Raw genomic sequence first — 24,725 nt, forward strand, 5'->3', positions numbered from 1 at the left:
ATTCCTGTAGATTTAATCACTTCTCGGCCTTTTGGCTAAGATCAAGTGATTTCTGTAGATTTAGCCAAGGTGACTGTAAGAGATCTATTTTTTTAAATTCTTTTTTTTTTCTTTTAGTAATCTCAACACCCAACATGGGGCTTGAACTCACGACCCTAAGATTGAGAGTCGTGTGTTCCATCTGAGCCAGTCAGGTGCCCCGCGATCTTTTTTTTTTTTTTAAGATTTTATTTATTTATTTGACAGAGCAAGAGAGCACAAGCTGGGGGAACAGTAGGAGGGTGAGGGAGAAGCAGGCTGCCCGCCAAGCAGGGAGCCCGATGCGGGGCTTGATCCCAGGACCCCGGGATCATGACCCGAGCCGAAGGCAGACGCTCAACCATCTGAGCCACTCAGGCGCCCCTTTTTTTTTTTTTTTGATAATTTTTTAAAACACTGAAAGTGAATCCCAAACCCGAGGAAACCTTTAAACATAAAATGTAGTTTAAAATAATAGGAAGTTTATTGCTTTATTCTCAGAAGTCACACAGGCAACATTAGTTTGAGATATAATCATTCATTAATCTAGCTTCATATGTGCAAGGCACTGTACTGGGGAAACAAACCAATAAGTCTTAGTCATCGCCCTCTGGGAGCCCCTTAATAATGGCAGATGTGCAGACCAGCAGCCACATTGCCATGGGGTGAGTGATAAAGAAGAGAATATACAAAGTGCTTAAGCTCAGAGATGTGGATTAGTTTTGCTTAGAGGACTAAGGAGAGTGTCACTGAGGAGATGGTTTGCAGGATGATGAAGAGTTCATTGTTGGTAGGTAGTATTCCCCAAAGAACAATAGTGTTTGGAGACTCTGGTTGTATAGAATATGTTAAGGTGGCTTTGGGGAATCGTGAGCACTTCAGTGTACTGGGATTATAAGGGTGCACAGGTTTGGGTAGAGTAGGGTATAGTTGACCCTTGAGCAATGTGGGGCTTAGGGTTGCTGACTCCTTGTGCAGTCAAATCTGCATATACCTTGACTCCCCAAAAACTTAAATACTAATAGTCTATAGTGGACCAGAAGTCTTGCTGATAACATAAGCAGATGACTAACACATATTTTGTATATGTATTATATACTGTATTCATTCAATAAAGTAAGCTAGAAAAAAGAAAATGTTACTAAGAAAATCATAAGAGGAAAGAGAAACATTTATAGTAATATACTGTATTTATCCAAAAAAATACACATATTAGTGGACCTGTGCAGTTCAAACTTGTGTTTGAAGGTCAGCTGTATTGTGTTCTTGGAAAGCTGTAGAACCTTGAATGATGTAGTAATGATTTAAGTGCCTCATCTTGTAGGGAGATAAAAACTACTTAAGGATTTAAGACAAGGCATTGACATAATTAGGTATGAGATTCTGTAACTGGCAGTAGGATGGAGGGTAGAAGTGGAGTGATTCGAAGCATGGACATCTTTTAGGAGGTTGCTAAAATACAGGCAGGAGATAAGAAGGCCTGACATAGCCACAGGGTTAAAGAAGGGAGGAAAGGCATTCAGAGAAAACTTCTGAGGGAGGATTGATAGGACTTACTGTTTGATTGGGCATGAGGCAAAGGGAGAGGTCAAGGATGGCTGATGACACAAAGATTTAAAATGAAGTATAAAATGCAGGGTTAGATTGTGATAAATACAACAAAACTGTCATTGCCTTTCAGGTGTTAGCTGTTCAGATGAAGATGAAAAACCCAGAAAACGAAGGCGAACAAATTCTTCTAGCTCCTCCCCTGTTGTCCTAAAGGAAGTTCCAAAGGCTGTTGTTCCGGTCTCAAAGACGATCACTGTGCCTGTGAGTGGCAGTCCCAAGATGAGCAACATCATGCAGAGCATTGCCAACTCCTTACCACCCCACATGTCTCCTGTGAAAATAACCTTCACCAAACCATCAACACAGACGACAAACACAACAACACAAAAGGTATGTGAAGGAGGGAGTCTCTGCTGATTGCTGTTTCCATTTCTTTCAGTCAATATGATTCAGATTTAACAAACATGCACTGAGTGCTTACTATGTGCTTGGCATTATGCTGGGAATGATCAGGTCTCTTACTTTAATTCTGCACAGAATAATACCTATCACCCTTGGGATAGGTATTATTAATTCACTTTTTGTAGATGAGGCTCAGAGATGCCAAATGACTTGCCTAATGTCACGCAGCCAGCAGATCTCATACTTCTAAGACTTTTGTTCTATTTTATTATTGTAATGCCATTTGGGAAAAAACTAAAATATAAAATTTTTTTTGACCTATATATGGATAACTTTACCTTTAGGAACTCAGTTTTTACTTTGCCAGAGTAACAAAGTTGTCAGAAGTGGGTGTTTTATAGAAGACAGGAAGGATATGATTAAGTGAATAATTACTGTTGCCTTCTTTTTTTATTCTTTGTATGCTATCATTAGTTCTTTCCTAAACTTTTCTCAGTATGTTCAAATCAACAATATTCTGTCAGTTGTATGTTATTAGAACCCTCTAACTTTCCACACTAATATGGATGCTGTTGGCACCCTAGGCTTGTTGCACACCTGTATTTCTGGGGTCTCCCTTCACTAGCATGCTGGTATTCCTCTTTCATTTATTTACTCATTTGCTGGAACATCCTCTGGTAGCTTCTTGATGTAGGTGTGGATGGAAGGTGAATTTTTTGATACCTTGTGTAGTGGACTGAAAATGCCTTTATTTTACTCTCCCACTTTCTTGATGGTTTAGGTAAAGTATTTTTTAGGTTGGATGTAATTTTCCCTGAGAATTTTGAAGATATTGCTCCATTGGCTGTTGCCTTCAGTATTGCTTTTGAGAAGCCCAATGCCATTTTAATTTCCTCCTTTTCTCTTTGAAAACTCTTGGTAACTTTCAGAGTTCTGAAATTTCAAGGTAATTTTTCTTGGTGTGGGTCTTTATTTTATCCATTGGTACACACTCAGTGGTCCCTTTCACTCTAGACACTCATGTCCTTCAGTTCTAGGAAATTTCTTGAATTATTTTCTAGATTTTTCTCTGTTCTCTCTTTTTGGATCAACTATTTAGGATGTTGAACTGCCTGGATTGAACCTTTTGCTTGTCTTTTCTCACTCCCATTTTCCATTTGTTTGCTTTTTCTTTCTACTGTAATACAGTGGTTAAAAGCCTGGGTTTTTGGAACTAGACTTCTGAATTTGAATCTCAGTTTTTGCAACTTATTAGTTTTGTGACTTTGGGGAACCTAAATTCTGGAATTAAGTTTTCTCATTTGAAAAATGGAAAACAATCTATAAGGTTTTGGGGTATAAATAAATGAGATAATAAATATAAAACTGTTAGAATAGGGCCTAGCACATAGTAAATGCTCTGTAAGTATTATTTTCTCTATCCTTTCATGTTATCCTTCACTACTTTTCTGGATTTGTCATTTTTGCTATCATACTTTAAATTTCTGGTAATTCTTCCTTGATCTCTGAAAGTTCCCTTTTTTAAAAAAAAAAAAACCAGCATCCTGTTCTTTCATAAAATCACTATATTCTGATGATATTCATGACTTTTTTTGATGTTTTATTCTTTCATGTTTTCTCTCCTACCTGTAAGTTCCTTTTATCTATTTGTTTTGATCTGTTTCATTTTAGTTTTCTTGAATGCTGGCTGGCTGTCTGCTTATATTTGATTATGGGCACTAAAAGCTGACAGAAAGCTGTATGTGTAGAGTGGGGCATGTTGGCTGGTGACTTTCATTGTAGGTTGACCTAGCTGGGCTGTTTCGTTGAGAAAAACCCACTACCCCTTTATCTCTATCAGTTATCACTCTCATTAGGGCTTTATCATGGACTGGTCAGATTTCCTCAGAGAAGAATTTTCCAGTCTCCTGCTTAGAGTAGTTAGCCAGTCTGCCAGTATTTGGGGAATAAATGGAGGGAACAGGCTGGATAGTCTCACCATTCAGTATATACTTCACTTAACCCCTCTGTAGCACAGCACTCAGCTCCCTCGGCCCAGTATTAGCAAATTTCCTTGGATTCAACCTCTCCCTCAAGAGAATAAATTCCTAGTCTTCCTTTAGGGTGGGGGAGGATAGCTGTAGATATAAATACTGCTTAAATAGATTTTCAACTAATTTTCCTCTCTCTAGTGCCACCTTTACTCCCACTTAAGACATATCTCGAGCTCTCAATTCCTGAGTCTTTCTCGGGTTCTCTGGTTTCCACTTTCGAGGCTATGCTTGATTGATTACTACTTATCTGTTTTCTAGTTTACAAAACTTTACAGCTGTTACCTTCTTTTCATTTTGACCTTAGGAGTTTACATGCCTCTTCCCCTTTAAAAAAAAATCCCTTCATGCCATTTTAGAGGGATTTGGGGGAAGGATTGGAGGTACCTTCTTATCTTTAGCCGGTGATCTTTCCCACTTTTGAACCCTCAGATACACAATAACGTTCATTTAAAGAACCTCCTTGAGTTTCCTGGAAAGATGTCATTACATAATACATGAGAAATTATTTTCTTAGTAAATCGTAAGTGATAATGAGCTGATCTGTGGAATATAATTCTATTTTCAGTTTTAGGATGAAGCATTATGGTATCGTGTTAAAATCAAGCAAGAATATTTGTAGTCAAAGAGGCCTGGGTTGGAACCCTGGCTCTTCCAGTATGACCTGAGATAAATTAGTCTCTCTAAATCTGTTTTCCCATCAGTGAGATGAGAATAATGCGAATCTTAAAAAGTTACTGTGAGGATTAAATGAGACTGGGTATTTTAAAATACAACAATAGGTATATACTCAAAAAAATGTTAGCTCCCTTTCCTTGCTGGTATTTTATGTAAGACAGTGTTTTATTTATTTGCACTGTTGAGAATGAGCTCTGCCAAAATGAATTCATCAGTTAACTGAAGCTTACTCCTTAATATATAGAAATTAACTATTTTTGATGACTTTTTAAATGTTACACTGAACATGATTTTTGCATCTGTACTTGATGACTCCAAGGTAACCCTTCTGAATATCACTTGTCATATAATATTATGATATCGTTATTGCTTTCTAGACTAGCCCTATATTAAGTGTTACCAGCCTGCTATACTCTATGAGTTTTTAAGTCTACTTACTGTCATTTTTTACTGCCTTTTTTTTTTGCTGGGACTTATTTATCTGTAATTCTTCTGTCTTCCCCCTTCTCATCTACTCTTTTAATTTGGTATTTGAGAAATAGTGTAGCAAAGTTATAGCTGAAAGAGCACCCATCTCCCATCCATGTCTTTCTCTTCCCTTACTCGTTTTATTTTTATTTATTATACTTATAACTGGTTAACATCATATTATATATTTATTCATTTCCTATTTCTCCCATAGAGTATATATGTTGCTGAGGGTAAAGACTTTATCTTATTCATCACTGTATTCCCTAGTATTTAGAATAGTTCATGACACATAGAAGGTGTTAATTAATGTTTGTTGAATGAATGAATGAAAAAAATGAATAGATCTGATTCCTGTTCTGACTCTGTCACTTCTCTTGAGCCTCAGTTTCCTTATAAAACAAAGATCATAGTACTTACTTCCCAGAGTTATCAGGATAATTACATGAGATGATTCATGGAGAGTACTTAACATAGTGCATATGATGAATGCTTAGTAAATGTCACCTAACATTATTAACTTTAGAATCTTCTTTGGTATACATGTATAAAAATACCTGTAAAAGATGGAAGGTTCACCTGTAAGTGAAGTTGGCATTTTTTGTTTTGTTTTGATTCAATGACTTTATCGTATCTTTATTTTTGTTTTTTCTTCGGATTTGCCAAGTGAGAATGGATAGTCGAGGTTGTCAGACATATGATGCTTATAAGAGGGCATATTTGTCTCCAAGGTCATATGAACCACACCAGGAGATTCCAAGCTCAGAACCTTAGATTTGTCCTACTGTACAGAAAAAATTAACATTTAAAACAAATTAAATTAGAAATAAGACTCATTCATTCCACAAATATTTACTGAGTATCTACTATGTTCCAGAGGCAAAACTATACTCCTTTATTTCATGTGTACCCAATGCCATTGGTTTTGTTACTTCTTGGACAAGCTGAGTATGGTAGCACTAATAGATATTCTTTGGGATTTTTTGTTTGTTTTTTGTTTTCCTTCTGCTGGGTTATTGGACTTCTTTGAAATCTCTGGAAGGGTGTTTTCCTTATTGCATTCACCTTGGATTTCTCACAAATCCTATGTAAGTCAACTTAGGAATTATTTTAGGTAAATGACTTTTACATTAAGTATAATTATTTATGAATTTGTGGACTTGATTCAAATTCAAATAGGTCATATATTTTCAGGGTAGACAAATTTCCACCTATGTTAATGTGGTGCCTTCATTTTAAGTATAACATTGGTACAGCACTTATATGAACAAAGCAACAAAATACAGCTTTATGCTTTCACGTGCTTGATTGATATTTTTCATTTTATCCTTAGGGTGCAAGTCCCAGCACTCTTAAGGAGTTTTTGTGAGTGCTAGAAGGTCAGTAATTTGAATTATGGCCTGAATAAACACTGTTTGGTTCACTTGGTTTCAAAATACCTTTATTTCCCCTGTTGTAATTCGTAACTTTAAAGTACAAGTAAATTTTCTTTAAGGTGGATCTCTAATTTTGGATAACCCCTTTTCAGATCAGAAATCAACATGCAGACTGAAATCTTATCATTTGTATCTATAGCCTAAAACATGCTCTTAAAGACTTCTAGATTTATTTTGCTGAAATTTTGTCTTAATGTTAGAAGCCTACATGGATACTCTAGTTTTAATATTGGAAATAATTGACACAAGTGTGAATGCTTCCCCTTCCCTTGCCCATGACAGACATTGTTAATTGACTGTGGCATACTTTCCTGCCAAGCCTTGGTGAATCCTTATCTGTGTCACAGAGTCCTTATAAATACTGCTCCAGGAAGCTACTACTATGAGTTCAGAATTGGCAAATGTGAAACCTAATTGCCATTATCACTATAATTGGTTTGACTGTGGTAGTAGCTATGAGTTCTTTGGATTCTCAGGGGTATCAGAATTTGGGAAAAAGATATATAACATTATAAAAGATATATAACATTTTTTAATGAAACAAAAAAATACATAAAATATATTTCCAGATTGAATTGATCTATAACACCTTTACTGAATAGTAGTAGTAATCTAATAACTACTGTTTGTTGACTGCCAAATATTGACCACCTGCTATGTGCCTAGCACTATGTTAGATGCTTCACATCATCATCTCATTCAATCCTTGTAGTGATTTGGAAGGTAGGTATTATTATCCCTATTTTATAGATGAAAATTGGAGTCTAGAGATTTTAACCTGTCCAGGGGCCTGCCATTTGTCAGTGGCCCAAGCAGAATTAAGCTCAGGTTCGACTCTTAAACTTCTGGTCTTTTTACCATATTGATCTACTACTTCTCAGTTTATATGATGGCTTATGATTGTTTTTGTGATAATGCTATATAGGTATTTGCTGATCGAGTCTATCTAGAAGTATGCTGGTCAACTCTATATAGATGTTTGCTGGTCAAGACTTAGATATCTCTCTTGACTCGTCAAATAATTAACAAACTGCTTAAAGTAGTGGATATGTAGTTACATCTTATAATTTTCCATGACACTACAAATATATAATAATGATGATATAGTCAAAATAATGATAATATAGTCATCCTTGAGATGTTGGTACTGAGTGCGGACATAATCAGTAAATTTTGACCAACTGATTTAACATCAGGCCTTCTTTAGGACTAATGTGAAAATGAAAGAGAATTTCTCCCTTAATTTCTTTGGATTTTTCAAAACAATTTTCTGCCCTAGATAGGTAGAGGTAATTTTGGTGAAAGAAGAAAAAGAAATTCTGCTCTGTTTTGGGTATCACCATACCACCATTATACCCACCTGGAATAAAACTGTGATACTATAGGTTTGTAAATGATTTTTGTGTTCTCAGCTGTAAAATGGGGATAATAATTGTGTCTATGTCATAGAATTTTGGGGAGATCTAAATTTATCCAATGCATATTAGCTCTAGGAGTTATCTTGATTATGTTATTTTCCTTAGGCCTACGATTTCCCTACATCAACAAGTCCTATTGACTCTACCTCTTAAAAGAATCTGCATGTGATCACTTCTCTTTATTTCTACTACTAACACCCCAGTCCAAGCAGCCTCTATCATTTCTTGCCTGCTCTACTGCAATAGTTTCTTTACTAGTCTCACTGCTCCCATTCTTGCCACTCACCACATAGCAGCTAGAATGATCTTTTAAAATATAAATCAAATTTTGTTGTTTCCCCACTTAAAATCCTCCTATGGCTTCCTATTGCACTTAGTATAAAATTTAAATCCTTTACTCTGGCTTATAAATATGATCTGGCCTCTCCTTACTTTGCCAGCCCCTCCTTGCTCTGTATGCCTTTTGCTACACCAGCTTGCTTTCTGTTTTTAAATACATCAGGCTGATTCCAACTGTAGGTCCTTTGCTCTGTCCTGTTCTTTCTCATCTGAAATTCTTTGTCTCCCTATATCTTCTACACTTTTCTAGCCATACTACAGGCTAACTTTGAAGTCTCTTTCTGCTTCTTTTTTCCCCTCCATTCCCTGTATCAAGCTATGAGCAAATCCTGTTGGTTTTACCTTTAAGTATATTCAGAATCTGTTTACTTTTCACCACTTCTGCTATAAACACTTTGAACACGATCATCTCTGCTTGCTTTATTCCAGGAGCATCCTAATTTGTCTCCCTGTTTTTACTACCTCTGCCCTACTGTACTTTTCATCTAGCAGACAGAGTGATGCTTTTTAAAAAATATTTTTTAGAATAGTTTTAGATTTACAGAAAAATTGAGAAGATAGTACAGAAAGTTCTCATATACCCTACACTCAGTTTCCACTGTTCTTAACATTTTATATTACTATGGTACTTTGCTGTAATTAATGAACTAGTATTGATGCATTAAGATTAAGTCTGTGGTTTATTCAGATTTCTTTACCCATTGTCTTTCTCTGTTCTGGGATACCACATTACATTTACTTGTCATGTCTTCTTAGGTTCCTCTTGGCTGTGAAAGTTTCTCAAGACTTCTCTTGTGTTTGGCAGTTTTAAAGAATACGGGTCAGATATTTTGTAGGCTGCTTCACTATTGGAATTTATCTGATGTTTTTCTCATGATTAAACTAGGTTTGGGGTTTTTAAAAGGAAGACCACATTGATAAAGTGCCATTTTCATCATATCATATCAAGGCTATATAGCATCAACATGATCTTATATCATCTAGTCCCCCATTACTTCCCCGATTCTGTCTCCTACTACTATTTCCTAAATTCTGATCCCCTTTATTAGGTCCTTGAAGTTTATTGAAGATACCAAGCTTGCTTCTGCCTGAGGGCCTTTTTATTTGCTGCTCTCTGTGCCATTGGATGCACTTCCTCAAGGTGGCAATATGGTTCACACCCTGCTTCTAGTTTCTGCTCAAATGTTACCTTATCAGAAAGATTTTCATTGAATACTATATAAAAAAATAACACAGTACTCCCAATATTCTTTATTTCCTACCCTGCTTTATTGTCTCTTCCATTTCTCTCTATGTGACATATATTTACTTTTCTAATTTGTTTATTGTTTCCCTCCCCACCTATTAGAATTTAGCTCCATGGAAGTATGAACTTTGTCTGCTTTGTTCATTCCACTATCCCCAGCATCTAGAACCATGCCTGGCACATAGTAGATGCTCAACAAATATTTATAAATGAATGATTATCCAAATTACTTTCTAGAAAGATTGTGCCCATTATACTCCCTAAGCAGTATATTGAAATGCTTATTTCAGTGTATCTTATACAGCATTGAACATTGTTTTTAAAAATATTTGGTTGGTAAAAGTTGTTTCTTTTAAACAACTCTGATGATTACTAGTAAAGGAAAGCTTACGCATATTTTTAGTTGTGTATTTCTCTTTGATGAATTGTTTCTTCATATTTCTTAAACTATTTTTGGATTATATGTACCTGTAGTGTAGTGGGTTCATGAAAATAACTTATTTTTCCTTCCTTAGGTTATTATAGTGACCACATCACCAAGTTCAACCTTCGTGCCCAACATTCTCTCCAAATCCCATAACTATGCAGCAGTCACTAAGCTTGTACCAACATCAGTCATTGCTTCCACAACCCAGAAGCCACCAGTGGTTATAACTGCTTCACAGTCCTCCCTGGTCAGTAGTAGCAGCAGTGGCAGCAGCAGTTCTGCACCGTCACCTATTCCCAGTACAGTTGCGGTGACAGCTGTGGTATCTTCCACACCATCCGTGGTCATGTCAACAGTAGCACAAGGTGAGTGGTGATCCGCCATGTAATTCTGTATCTGTGGGAGATGGGGATTTTGAAGAAAACCATCTGGGTGTATTTTTCGGCTTTGGGTATGAAGATCCCTGCTTTTTATGTCAGAAATTACCACTCCCTTTCCCCCAGTCTGAGAATGTCAAGATAGTGGGTTACTCAGTTTTCCCACTTTAACAGGCTTACTCCAAGATTTTTCTTTTCCAAATGCATAGTACCTAATCACCTAGTAGGCAATTAATATTTACAAAATGTACATTAACCCTGTTAACAGATTTCAAAGGCATATGCAAATATCTTGAATATAATGAAATATATTTATTTATTTATTTAAAAATTTTTAAGTAATCTACACCAAACATGGTGCTTGAACCTACAGCCCTGAGATCAAGAGTCACAAGAGTCACATACTCTACTGACTGAGCCAGCCAGGCCCCCCTAATGAAATTCTTAAATGAGGAACTTGAAATTACAATTGACTTTTGAACAACATAGGGGTTAGGGGCACTGACCCCTGGCACAGTTGAAAATCCACATATAACTTTTGACTCCCCCAGAACTTAACTACTAATAGCCTACTTTGACCGGAAGCATTACCAGTAACAATCGATATATTTTGTATGTTGTATCCATCGTATACCGTATTCTTATAATCAAGTAAGCTAGAGAAAGGAAAATGTTACCTAAATTGTAAGGAAGAGAAAATACCTTTCTCATACTGTACTGTATTTATTGAATAAATCTGTGTATGAATGGACCCATGCAGTTCAAAGCTGTGTTGTTCGAGTCAACCATATTTTACTCAAGGTTCTTAGGGGAAACATTAAGTATACAACCTCTTCAGAGTAAGTTACCCAGTGATAAGCAGGAGGAAGAGGATGATTTCAAGGACATGTCATTCACCTTTTCTTCAGTCTCCCTAAGTTTTTCGGTATTGGTGGATGATGGGAGATATTAAGAGGAACTAAGGCTGAACTGAAGAACAATCACTGCTTAGTAATTCCAGAGGAAAGGAAATGTGGAAATCTCAGTTCCATGCTAGCCTAAATAAGTTTAGCTCTCTTCCATATCTTTATGTTCCTCCCTGTGAAAGGCAGATAGCACACTGTCAGAAATCTTCTTCTTAGTGTTGGTGAGCCTTAAGATGAGGATGGGAGAGAAGTATGTACTGTACAGAAATCATACTCATGGTTGTAGTCTATCAAAGGGAGCATAGAGACAATAGAACACGACTTAGTATTAGTTTTCATTGAATTTTACATAGCTAAAGATAGAATGGAACTTGAAAGTACCCTAGTTTATGAACTAGTAGTGAACACAAGCACTAGAATAGGAAAACACAAGTATTTTTCACCATTGTTTTAATAATGTTTAGTGTGTTCTGTGTAACTGTGTAGGCAAAGAAGAGGCTACGTAGATGCGACGCCGTCAGTATTCCTTTACTCTACAGCCCTAATGCTGGGATGTGAAAGCATCTGTCATTTTCTGGCTCTAATACCTATTTAATGTCTCAATCAAGGACAGGAAAATAGCAGGCTTGAAATTTTCTTTTATTTGTTACTTTAAGTAATTTAAAAAAAAAAAACATTCTAACTTTTCTATTTGCACAGCAGTAAACTATAATACAGTATTAGTAAAAATAGAAATAATTTTTATACAGAAAGTCTGTTGAAAATGTTGGTTGCAAACATGATCCAAATTCACCATTTTAAAATTTGAAGGTGAGAGAAGGAAAGGCCACCTCTCTCCTTACCTGAGTGACCCCTGTATCAAAACTATCATCCAGTGATAATTATTTTTCCCTTTCAGTACCCATCACACAGTTTGTTGAAGTTTATTGAACTATTAGAACGATTACTGTTCTGGGCACCTGGGTGGCTCAGTTGATTAAGCGACTGCCTTTGGCTCAGGTCATGATCCCGGAGTACCAGGATCAAGTCCCGCATCGGGCTCCCTGCTCAGTGGGGAGTCTGCTTCTCCCTCTGACCCTACCCCCTCTTGTGCTCTCTCTCTCAAATAAATAAAATAAAATCTTAAAAAAAAAAAAAAAGAAAGAAAGAAAGATTACTGTTCTTCCAAAGGAAGATGTTATTACTTGAGATAAAAGGGGTATTTCTCTTGGCTACTAATGAAATATCTTTTTTTTTTTTTTAATTTATTTGAGAGAGAGCGAGCGCACGAGCAGAGGTAGGGTCACAAGGAGAAGCAGACTCCCCGCTGAGCAGGGAGCCCAATGCAGTGACCTGAGCTTAAGGCAGGTGCTTAACGGACTGAGTCACCCATGCGCCCCACTATTAATGAAATATCTTTAGGCAAAATGAATATTCCATTCTTCTGTTTTTCACACTATTTTTTCTAGATATTCTCTGAAACTCTTGGGAATTTAGGACTTCCCTATTTTCTCCTTTGCTTCTTAGTATCCTGTATCTTTTTGAGCTTCAAGTAGTTATAGGGGTACTGAACAAGATATCGCAGAGATTTCTTGGAAATTCACTGGAATTCAATATAGCATGAGAGCTATAATAATAAACTCATGAATGCAGAAACTCAGGGAAACTATATGATTCTTTTGAGTCTTTGTTTGAGATATTTAATTTAGCTATTATATTAGTGCTAAAAAAAATTAAGGCAATTCCTTTTAAAAAAGATAAATGTTAGTGGAAGCAGTAATATACAGACCAGAGTTGTCATTCTGACTATAGGGCTCCTGTAGCAGCTTCTGTGTGGCTAACTGGGGGAGAAGGGCATTCAGTGTGGGCTTTGTTGGGACTAGAGACAGGCTATTGCAGAGTTGATGTATCTGTCTCTGGTTATTCTTGTAGGGGCAGCTGGTGTTAGAGGGGGAAGAGTCTTAATGGCAGTAACTTGGTAGGTGATTCCATGTTTATAAATATAGAGATGGTTCCAAAGGTAAGGGGGGTGGTAAGGTGGGGTTGGCTCATGCTGTGGGAAGGAAAAGGAACCCCTTAATATGTCGAATATGGGAATTCTTAAAATTCTACCGATTAGAATGGTTATTCTGAGTTTGTCATCTGAAAGTTTAAAAGATGATTTAGGGGTGCCTGGGTGGCTCAGTCAGTTAAACGGCTGCCTTCGGCTCAGGTTGTGGTCTCGGGGTCCTGGGATTGAGCCTCATATCAGGCTCCCTGCTCAGGGGAGAGTCTACTTCTCCTCCCTCTGCTGCTCCCCCTGCTTATGCTCTCTTGTTTGCGCTTCTCTCTCTCTCTCTCAAATAAATGAATAAAATCTTTAAAAAATAAAAGTTTGAAGGATGATTTAAAACATTTTTTATTATGGAAAATTGCAATCATATGTAAGTAGAGTAAAATGAACCCCCATGAGCCCATTGCCCAGCTTCAGGGATGGGCAATATATGGTCAGTCTTGTTTTATCTATACCTACTATTTCCTTCCACACACCTTTGACCTGGAATGTTTGGAAGCAGATCCCAGATATTATATAATTTCAGCTATAAATACTTCAGTATGTATCCCTAAAAAAAAGATCGCAACTCACAATGCCACTATCACCTAGAACTTTTAACAATAATTTCTTGATATAATAAAATATTCAGTTCCTATCAAAGTTTCCTTGATCATGCATAAAAAAATTTTTTTTTAATTGGGATCCAAAGTCCACACATTGATTGATATGGTTATGTCTGTTTTAACTTAAGAAGTCTCTCTTCCTTTTCTTTTTTTTTCCTTTGCAATTTATTTGTTGAAAAAATCCATCATTTTTCATGAGATTTTCCCATAGTCTAGTTTTTACTGATTTTTATCCCCATGGTGTGGTTTTACAAGTTATCCTGTTCCATGTATTTCCATAAAACTGGTAGTTAAATCAAGAAGCTTGATCAGATTTAAGTCTGATTGTTTTTGGAGATGGGGGATTGAACATTTTTTTTTTTAAAGATTTATTTATTTTTGAGAGAATGTGCACAAGTCGGGGGGAGGGGCAGAGGGAGAAGGAGAGGGACAAGCAGACGCCCCCCTGAGTGGGGCTCGATCCCAGGACCCTGAGATCATGACCTGAGCTGAAGTCAGACACTTAACTGACTGAGCCACCCAGGCTCCCCGGGACTGAATATTTTTTAAGTGGTATTGTGTACTTGCTGTTGCATCTGTTTAGGAGGCACATAATGTCTGATTTATCTCTTTAATGATATTAACATTGATCAGTAGGTGCAAGTATTACCAACTGTTTTAATAGCTATTGATAGTCTTTGCTTAGGTCATTATTTCATTGGTAGTTGCAAAATGAATTTTATCTTTATTTTCTTCATTTATTAGGTGGAATTCTTAAAGAAGAATTTTCCTTTATTACCATTGTTACTCTGAGGTATAGTTCATATAGAAAAAGCAGGATAAATGCCTGAGTATTTCCCTCTATTTATGTTTTCAGTTAATGAGTTAGTTCAGTGACCAGTAAAATTTTTATTCTCCATATTATTAAGATTTTTGATATCTGTTAATTTATTGCAGATATTCCTTTGGTGCTCAGATTTTCCCGTACATTCCAGTGGGAGTCTCTGAAGAGACTCCTAAATTCTTGAAGTTGGCTCCTAAATTCTTTTGACACAACCACATTAGTCCTTAATAGTCCTTATTTTGTGATATGACAAGATGTTCTAGGTTCATACATTTTCTGCCCCAGATTTGGAGTTAGACATTTTTTCAAGGAGCCCTGATTTCTTAGTGAGAAATGGTTGTTTAGATATCACAGTCTGGGCACTGTGGGGATGGTCATTGCTATTGGATTGGTCACTGTTTCTAAATCTTTTCTGTGGACAGAACCAGAGTCCCCCTTTTTTTGAGGAGGAAATACATCATCAGTTCATACTTATATTATCAATTCCCATTTAGAATTATGGGTTTTTACTTCTTTGTTTTTCTGTTTATATAATTGTATCTTTATTCTCCTTATGCTGAAAATCCTGGTTTCTAACAATTAATAAAGTTATATATTGATTTATCCTATAACATATAATAGTTTCAGAATAACAGAATCAATATGATGACTAACAGTATGATTATTGAACAGAATTTAAGATTTTATTATGGTTCTTTTGGCTCTTAGGGTATTCTCACTAAGGATATATAGTCAAATTACTGTATTTTAAAGTCACTTGAAATAAACTTTTTTCCCTGTAGTTAAGCTCTTTTGGTATACAGTTAGGTTACTTTACGTCATTACGTTTTGTTTTTACTGATGGCAATTTAAAGTTTTTTTACTTAATTTAATTTATAATTGCATAAAAGTTCATTTTCTAAAGTCAAATCCACCAAACAAGGTGTGTTCTGAGAAGTCTATCTTTGATTTGCAATTCTTATACCCTCTTTTGTCTTTCCCTGATTGGTAACCTTTTTTTTTTTTTCCTTTAACTAGTTTTTTATTTATCCTTATGTTTTTTAAATATGTAGGTATATATGTACCTATTATGTTTTCTTTTTTTGTTTGATGAAAAGTGACATACACATACACACTGTGCACTTTAGTGTTTGGAAGAGATAATTTTTAATTTGGTGGTTGTAGGTCTGGTGCTGGTAATACAAAAGGAAGGTGGTAGTTGAAATGTGCTTTATGTGCATAGAAGGAAATTGTTTATTAGATGACTGCTTCATGGGGTGCCTGGGTGGCTCAGTCATTAAGTGTCTGCCTTCAGCTCGGGTAGCGAGCCCAGGGTCCTGGGATCGAGCCCCCCGCATCAGGCTCCCTGCTCCATGGGAAGCCTACTTCCACTGCTCCCCCAGCTTGTGTTCCCTCTCTCGCTGTCTCTGTCAAATAAATAAATAAAATCTTAAAAAAAAAAAAAAGATGACTGCTTCATATTTGATTCCTCCCCTTTTTCCCCCTGTAGATAGCATAGCTTTTTTTGTTATCTCTTAAATCTGTGTGACTCTTCCTGTTCCTCATAAGCCAGATAATAGGCTATTGTTCATTACACAGGTTGATTACCGTGACCTTTCTACTTTTTATTCTACCTATTTCTCAGATAAATCCTGTTGCCATTGTCTTTTCTCATATTTTGGTGAGAAAAATTTTCTTTCATGTCATTCTTCTTATATTCTTTTGTGGATGTCATGAATTATTTACCCAATACTGAGTCTGTCTTCCACTGACCTTTTATTTTCCCTCCTTGACCCTACTTCAACCTGAGTAACATATTGCTTTCAATTGTATCCACTAAATACTCCTGTTCTCTTTACTATATTGATTTTCTTTAGGCTCTCCCTGAATGCAGTTCCCATTTTCCATTTCTGTTTCATGAAATCCTTCCCTTATTAAATCCCCCAACCCTGTCAATTCAAATGTGGTCCTCATTTAGCACCTAAATTTTTTAAAACCTTAAAGTATTAAATAATTGTAGAGAACAAAAGCCCATCAGTAATCCCACCACTGTATCACAATAGCACTTTCCATTTTATGTATTAATGCCTTTTTATGTATTTGGAATAAAAAACCCATATTCCGTTTGGTATCATACTTTTTCATAAAACATTCTATTTTTCTAAATTACCCTAATTATTTGCAATGCTATTTAATATTTCTATTACTATTGCAGCTTATTAAATTCTCTCAAAGTTGGGTATTTAGAGTATTTCTCGATTTTGATATTATAGATTTACCTATAGCAAACATCTTTGTGAATTTAATTGAGCCCTCTCTTTTCTTAGTACTGGCTCACAGGAGCAGGATTACCAAATCAGAGGGTTGGAATTTTTTTTTTTTTTTTTAAGATTTTATTTAACTTATTTGACAGAGAGCACAGAGGGAGAATGAGAGCGAGAAGCAGGCTCCCCACTGAGCAGGGAACCCCACGTGGGGCTTGATCCCAAGACCCCTGGGATCATGACCTGAGCCAGAGGCAGACACTTAACCAACTGAGCCACCCAGGCACCCCGAGGGATGGAGTTTTTTTAGTAGAGGTTGCTAAAAGTTATATTTTAGTTCCTGAACTATATCATCTTAGAATATTTTACTAGTATGTGTCCACTATTAAGTCTTTGTTCCTCCTGTTTACAAAAATTGGGGGGAGGGAGTATAATTTCTAGGATTAAGAAAATTTTTGAATGGCATACTGTTTAACCAGTCAGTTGTTTAATACCTGGTTTTTTCCTTTAATCTCTATAAGACAAAACACAGGTAATGTTCTTACAGTTACAGATCTTCTTTCCCCTTCACTTATATGACTTTTTTTTTTTTAATGTGTTTTGGGCTTCATTCTTTCCTTGGGGCTCATGTTAAAACTCCAAGTAGTTCATGTTTATTCAGAATTACCAATGTAGCCTGAACTGTATTTAATTTCTCCAAATATGGCCTATTATGTTTGCTTCAGTGGTATTCACTGTAGCCTATATTCTTTTGGCATTCAGATGTTTGATTGTTATGGAGCCCTGGGTTATTAATATATAACTTGAATTGCAAATTCGATAAGTAATTGAATAACTTTACATAAATCTGACTGAGCAATTTGTTTTTAATAAGAAAATTTATTATCTCATAAAACCAAAAGTCCAGAAGCAGAGAAGTCCAATTAAATTAAATAGTAGCTCACTGGAGCCATCAAGAAGTTTCTTCTAGGCTTTCCTTGGTGTGTCAGCTTTTTTCTGAGGTAGCTCACATCATGGTTGCAGGATGAGTGCACAATTTCATGTATTGCATCCAGATATGACAACGGGCACAGGAAGAAGAGACAGTCCCCTTTTGTGAGTCTCTCTTAGGAAAGAGAATACCTTTCCCAGAAGTTCCCAGGAGAAGGATCTTGTGTCTTGTTGGCCACAACTGTGTCATAAACCCAACCTAAATTAGTCCCTGGCAAGAGGAATGGAGCCATCATGACTGGCTTAGATCAGTTGGAAATTGCCCTCTAGGGCTGATTTGGGGCCCTCCAAAAAATAAATGGCAGTACCCAGGAAGGTGGATCCTTTTGAGGGGAGAAAATGGTTTTTGTTAGAAAGGACAAAAGGCAGAGGAGAAAGAAAATTAACCAAGCAACTAAGAGTATATACTGCATTAGATTATTTAGTAAATGGTTTTAGAAGAATTGATTTTTTAATTTAGTCTTGTACCTATCAGTGAGGTTAAATTGGTTAATAGAATTGTTCAAATACCTTTTTTTAATCTTTTTTTTTGGTCTACTTGTAATATCAGTTACTGAGAGAGGAGTGTAAAAATCTCCCAACTATCACTGCGGCCTTGTGCATTTCTCTTTTCAACACTGTCAGTTTTTGTCTCATGTATTTTGATCTCTTTTATTGGGTGCATGCACATTTAGGATTGTTGTCTTTTTAAAAAAATTTTTTTATTAGTGAAGTATAGTTGACTTTTGTTTCTTCTTGATGAAGTCACGTCCTTTTTATAAAGCATTGCTTTTTTCCTCTGGTAATACTTCTTGTTTTAATGTCTACCTTTTCTGATATTAATGTAGCCATCCAACTTACTTTCTTTTTTTTTAAAGATTTTATTTAATTTTATTTATTTATTTGACACAGAGAGAGAGACAGCTAGAGAGGGAACACAAGCAAGGGGAGTGGGAGAGGGAGAAGCAGACTCCTGGCTGAGCAAGGAGCCCGATGCGGGGCTCGATCCCAAGATCCTGGGATCATGACCTGAGCCGAAGGCAGACACTTAATGACTGAGCCACCCAGGCGCCCCATCCAGCTTTCTTATAATTAGTGTTTGCATGATATATCTTTTTTCATCCTTTTACTTTTAACCCATCTGTCCTTTGTGTTTAAGATGCATCTCTTGGGGCACCTGGCTGGCTCATTCAGTAGAGCATGCGACTCGATCTTGGAGTTGTAAGTTTGAGCCCCACGTTGGGTATAGAGGTTACTTAAAAATAAAATCTTTTAAAAAAAAATAAATAAAATGTATCTCTTAGGAACATTATATAGTTAAGGCTTACTTTTTTAAAATCCGTGACCATCTCTGCCTTTTAATTGAATTACTGAGTCTATTTACAATTAATGTAATTATCAGTATGATTGAATTCAAGTTCTACTATCTTGATAATTGTTTTTTATTCATCCTCTCTGTTCTTTGTTTCCTTTTCCCTCTTTTCTCATCTCCTGGATTTATTGATTTTTTCAAAAAAAGGATTTCATTTTATCTCTTCCATTGGCTTCTTACAGGCTTCTTAGCTGTGTGTGTGTGTGTGTCTATGTGTGTGTATACTTTTTTTTATATTTTTGAAATAGTTCTAGAGTTGGGGTTCAACCTTCACATATGGACATTTTGGGCCAGATAATTATTTGCTATGAGGGGCTAACCTGCATATTATAGGACATTTAATAGCATTTCTCACCTCTGCCTACTACTAGATACTGGTAGCTATAGCCCCTGTCGTGACAATGAAAAATGTCTCCAGTGATTGCCACCGCTGGAAGTAGGAAGGGGCAAGCTGCTCTTGGTTGAGAACTCAGCTCTAGAGCTTACATTATGCGTTTTTAATTTGTAACAGTCTGTCTTGAAGTAATATACCACTTCCCATATTGTGTTAGAATCTTCCAATAGTACTCTTCTGTTTTCTCTCTCTCATCCTGTGCTATGGTTGTCCTTCATTTTAATTCTATGCGTTACAAACTCCACATTGCACTGCTATTATTTTTGCTTTAAACAGTCAATTTCCTGTTAAAGACATAACAAAAGAGGAGTAAAAATTCTTTTATATTTACCAAGCTCATCTTGTACTTTTCCTACTCTAGCCCTGGGATCAGCCATTTTCCCAAGGAACCCTGATTCCTTTTAGTGGAAAGTAATAATTAGCTAGAATCTGGGTGCTAGATATTTTACTGCTATGTTATGTGTGTACATTTATACGCACACATATTTATATCTATGTTTATTTCTATATAATGAAAACTATGGGTTCATACTCATATATCTAATTTCAATCAAACAACTCTAGTTTTCTCCATTCCCTTCTTCAATAGTGAAAAACCTAACTTCCATTATCTTTTATTTACTTATTTTATCAGTTCCCCGGTATGCAACCAGTCTGTTGTTGTTGCTCTTGCCCCCATCTCCATGCAGATGCCTTTCTCACTCCACTCAGGCTCTGACATTCTGCAGACTCCTGCATCACCCCACCTGTTTCTGACACTCTCCCCACATCACCCTTCTGCATGGATGCCAGTCTCACCCTTCTCAGCTCTAACACCTGTGACAGGCTGCCCTCCCACCCAGAAGGCCTTTTCATTTCTTTTGGATTCTGATACTACCTTAGCCACCCCTTCCAGTAGACATTCTGCTCAAGCTTTGAGACTCTTTGTTAGGTAGCTCACACTCATGGAACTCCTCTCTGTCTTACTTGGGCTGTAACTCTACATGCGTGCTGTCTCCTAAGTTTCCCAGCATGGACACCCTCCTCATCTTACTCTGATTTCCATGCTAGCCCTGTTTCTGCAGTGGGCTCTGACATTTCATGCTAAGCCACTCTTCTGTTTAGCTGCCTAGTTGTTCATCTTGCTTTGCACCAGCTGACAACTTTAGTGCTGAATTGTTTGGGAAACAAAGGGCAAAAGGAAGAGGACCTTTCACTTGTTAAAACAAAAATAGCTTTCATTACAGTTTGTAATAATAGATTTGTATAATCATTTGATTATATTCTCTTGTGACCTTTCTGAGGGTAAGGACAGTTTCATGGATACAATATAGTTTCCCAAGAATCTAGCATAAAGTTTGTGCTCAGTAAATTTTTACTGAATGAACAAATAGTCAGATTAAGTACTTCAGTCAGATCATACAGCTGTTCATGTGTTTATATGTTGAAGGCATGATTTGGACATACTTCTCAGATTCTAAAGTTATCCTGACTGCTTTTACATCACATACTTTTACTATAAAAAACTATTTGGAGAACAGAGGGAGTTTACCATGTACAGAGTTTATCTCAATGCAGGAATTCATTATAAATTTAGTATAAAGGTTAGAGCTTTTAAATAGTTTAAAAATAGTATCTTTCACTTGTATAAAACTTTATATTTATTGAGTCATAAAATGTTGGTGCCAAACGGGGCTCCAGAGATAATCTTGTTCTGCACAACTAAGCAGTATAACACAGACATGTCAAATACTAGTATTTGGAGAGGGTTGGGTTTGGGTGAGGTGAGAGAATGTGTAGGTAATGTGGGTAAGCCCTCCCCGTGATTCTGATTACACCTTTTGTCTCTCAAAGTAGTCCTCAGTCTGTGATTTTACCTGATCCACACAGCAACCCTTAGAGACCTATAGGGCAAGGAAAATTCAACAGATGGGGGAGCTGAGGCCCCTGGGAATCAGAATGACTTCTCAAGGTTTCTTTTCCATCTTTATCATTCTCCAGAACATTTTAGATAGGAATGTGATATTGTTTAAAATTTTTTCTATAATGCAATGTAATTGTTCATAATGAAGGGTATGGAAGAAGAAGGTATGAAATAGTCTAAGAATTTGACAATTGAGCTATTAATTTATGAGTTTCATTTCATTTCAGCAGTGCTCAAAAAGTTGATGAGTTATATTCCAGGTTGTTAGGAAAATTAAATCATTTATAGATAATAGTCCTGTTTTGTTATTGAAGAATTATAAGAAAATTACTGAGGAAATATCTGGGAGAGGGGAGAATTTCTCTCAAACTCGTACATCTTTAGTGGAAGTTACTGGTACTCCTTACCTATGCATGCTGCTAAGATTAGCATTGCCCTGAGAAGCAATGTCTTAATTCCATATGTCATTAGAATTGTCTTGCTATGGATGTATTGAGTATGCCCACTTGTAATTTTTCACAGGTTACTTAATGACCCAGTTATAGAGTTCTCATCTTGACTTTAATTTATAGATCATCAGAAATGAGATCTAGAAAAGCTACTTTGCCATGCTGAATAGTTCAAAAGATGAATGTTTCAGTGTGAAATATTTTCCTTGCCTTATTTAAATTGACTTATTGGAACCTAAAAAGTAATATTTCAAAAATGTATTACAAATAAGATTCAAAACTTAGTTTGCTGTGTTCTTATATTATTCACATTTAGAACCTGTATTTTCCAACAGAAAACTTATTGAGAGACAAGTGAGTATCCTTCCTGTTATTTTATCTTTCACTCTTAACTTTCACCAAGGGAAAATCAATTTTTTTGAGTGTGAGAGCAATGATACCTTCCTTGCAAAGTTGGAGGACTGTATGTCAAATATGTAAATACCACATATTATGTATGACATTTAACAGGTGCTTAATCATTGTTTTTATTGATTTACCTAGTCTTTATCACCTACTACAAGAAGTAGCTTTAACTGTGCTTTACTATTAAATTCTTTCCCCCTACTCTTCTACAGGCGTATCTACATCAGCGATCAAAATGGCATCAACCAGACTTCCTTCCCCCAAAAGTTTAGTAGGTGCCCCAACTCAGATTCTTGCACAGTTTCCTAAACAGCATCAACAGTCTCCTAAGCAGCAGTTACATCAAGTGCAGCAACAGACCCAGCAACAGGTGGCCCAACCTGCTCCAGTATCTCATCAGCAACAGCCTCAGCAATCTCCTTTGCCACCTGGTATCAAGCCTACCATTCAAATCAAACAGGAGTCAGGTAACTGGAAAATGTTTATAAGATGTAATTCTTCCTTAGTCACTACTTCTCTGAAGACTGTGAGTGTATATGGATATACAGTTCCCTCAAGCACCAGAGTTTTAATTCCAAAATATGTTTTGAGAGTCTCCTGTTTGAAATACTTATATAAAGAACTGGAGCTTGGGAATAGAAATGAGAAAAAAAGCAATTTGCTCAGCAGGAACAGTTATTTTCAATGAACTCTCTAGGGAGATAAGGAAGCTGAGGAAGCAAACCCAGATTTTAAAATTATACTCTGGATGCATTGGGGTTATAGAAAGTAGGCAGTCGAAAAATTAGTCTGGAGAGTTTTATGTTAGAATGCTATATTATGAATTTGGCATAAAATTGTATGAGCAGAGGTGCTAAGATTTTAAGACATTGTGTACAATGAAGAAGTTTGTGGAATAACAATTTAGGAGTTTATTGAAAGCATCTCTAGCACAGTGGGAACTCAGAAGTAGGAGTCAATTAGTGTTAAGTTATTGAATCATAAAAGTATTGAATAGAAAAGCAAGTAGGATGGGGGTTCAAACACAGGGAAATTAAAAAGACTCTCAATATACTTAATATCTTTAAGAAATGGAAATGGCTTTTTTTCTTCCTCCAATGAGTCTGGACTTTATTTGGTGGTAAAAGAAGCATTTGAAGATGCTGACATTTTCAGATTTGTTTTTTGATAGGAACATTTTATTACTAGTTTTGAGATATGACTGACATATCTCAAACATTGTATTACTTATAGGTGTACAACATAATGATTTCTTTATATATTTCAAAATGATTACAATAAATTTAGTTAACATCCATTATTACACATAGTAACATTTCATTTCCTGTGGTGAGAACTTTTAAGATTTATTCTCTAAGCAACTTTCAAATATAGTATAGTATTGTTAACTATAGTCACCATACTGTAGGTTACATGCTCAGGATTTATTTATCTTATAACTGGAAGTTTATACCTTCTGACCACCTTTACCCATTTTGGCCAGCCCTCCACCACCTGCCTCTGGCAAACATCAGTATTCTTTGTATCTGTGAGTCCTTTTTTTGTTTGTTTTTTTTAAGGTTCTACATGTAAGTGAGATCATTCAGTATGTGTCTTTCTCTGTCTTACTTCACTTAACATAATACCCTCAGGGTCCATTCACATTGTTGCAAATGACAGGATTTCTTTCTTTCTTTTTAGTTTTTATTTTAATTCGTTAGTTAACAAACAGTGTTGTATTAGTTTCAGGTGTACAATATAGTGGTTCTACAATTCCACTTATCACCTGGTGCTCATCACAACAAGTGCACCCCTTAATCCCCATCATCTGTTTAACCCATCCCCCCCACCCACCTCCCTTCTGGTAACCATCAGTTTGTTCTCTATAGTTAAGAGTCTAAGTTTCTCTCTCTCTCTCCCTCTGTCTCTTTCCCTTTCCTCATTTGTTTTGTTTCTTAAATTCCACATTTCAGTGAAACCCTACATTATTTGTCTTTCTCCAACTGACTTATTTTGCATTACATTCTTTGGCTCCATTCATGTTGTTGTAAATGGCCAGATTTCATTCTTCTTTATGGCTGAATAATATTCCATTGTGTATACACACACACACACACACACACACACACACACACACACACCATCTTCCTTCTCCATTCATCTATCAATGGACACTTTGGCTGCTTCCATAGTTTAGCTATTGAAAATAATGCTGCAGTAAACATAGAGGTGCATGTATCCCTTCAAATTAGTGCT

General features: G+C 36.2%; 1 protein-coding gene across 10 annotated transcripts in view; it reads left to right on the forward strand.

The window, feature by feature from the left end:
- Window positions 1–24,725, forward strand: part of EMSY (EMSY transcriptional repressor, BRCA2 interacting) — a 97,341-nt gene that overhangs the window by 16,702 nt on the left and 55,914 nt on the right. For all 10 annotated transcript variants that reach the window (XM_081798870.1, XM_081798878.1, XM_081798871.1 and 7 more), the window contains 3 exons: window positions 1,700–1,959; window positions 10,102–10,378; window positions 22,703–22,957. In XM_081798870.1, coding sequence (XP_081654996.1) covers window positions 1,700–1,959; window positions 10,102–10,378; window positions 22,703–22,957 — 792 coding nt within the window. The remainder of the gene's footprint in view (window positions 1–1,699; window positions 1,960–10,101; window positions 10,379–22,702; window positions 22,958–24,725) is intronic.

This window comes from Leptonychotes weddellii, chromosome 11 (assembly GCF_054177405.1).
Source record: "Leptonychotes weddellii isolate Sample4059 chromosome 11, ASM5417740v2, whole genome shotgun sequence".
NCBI lineage: Eukaryota > Metazoa > Chordata > Mammalia > Carnivora > Phocidae > Leptonychotes > Leptonychotes weddellii.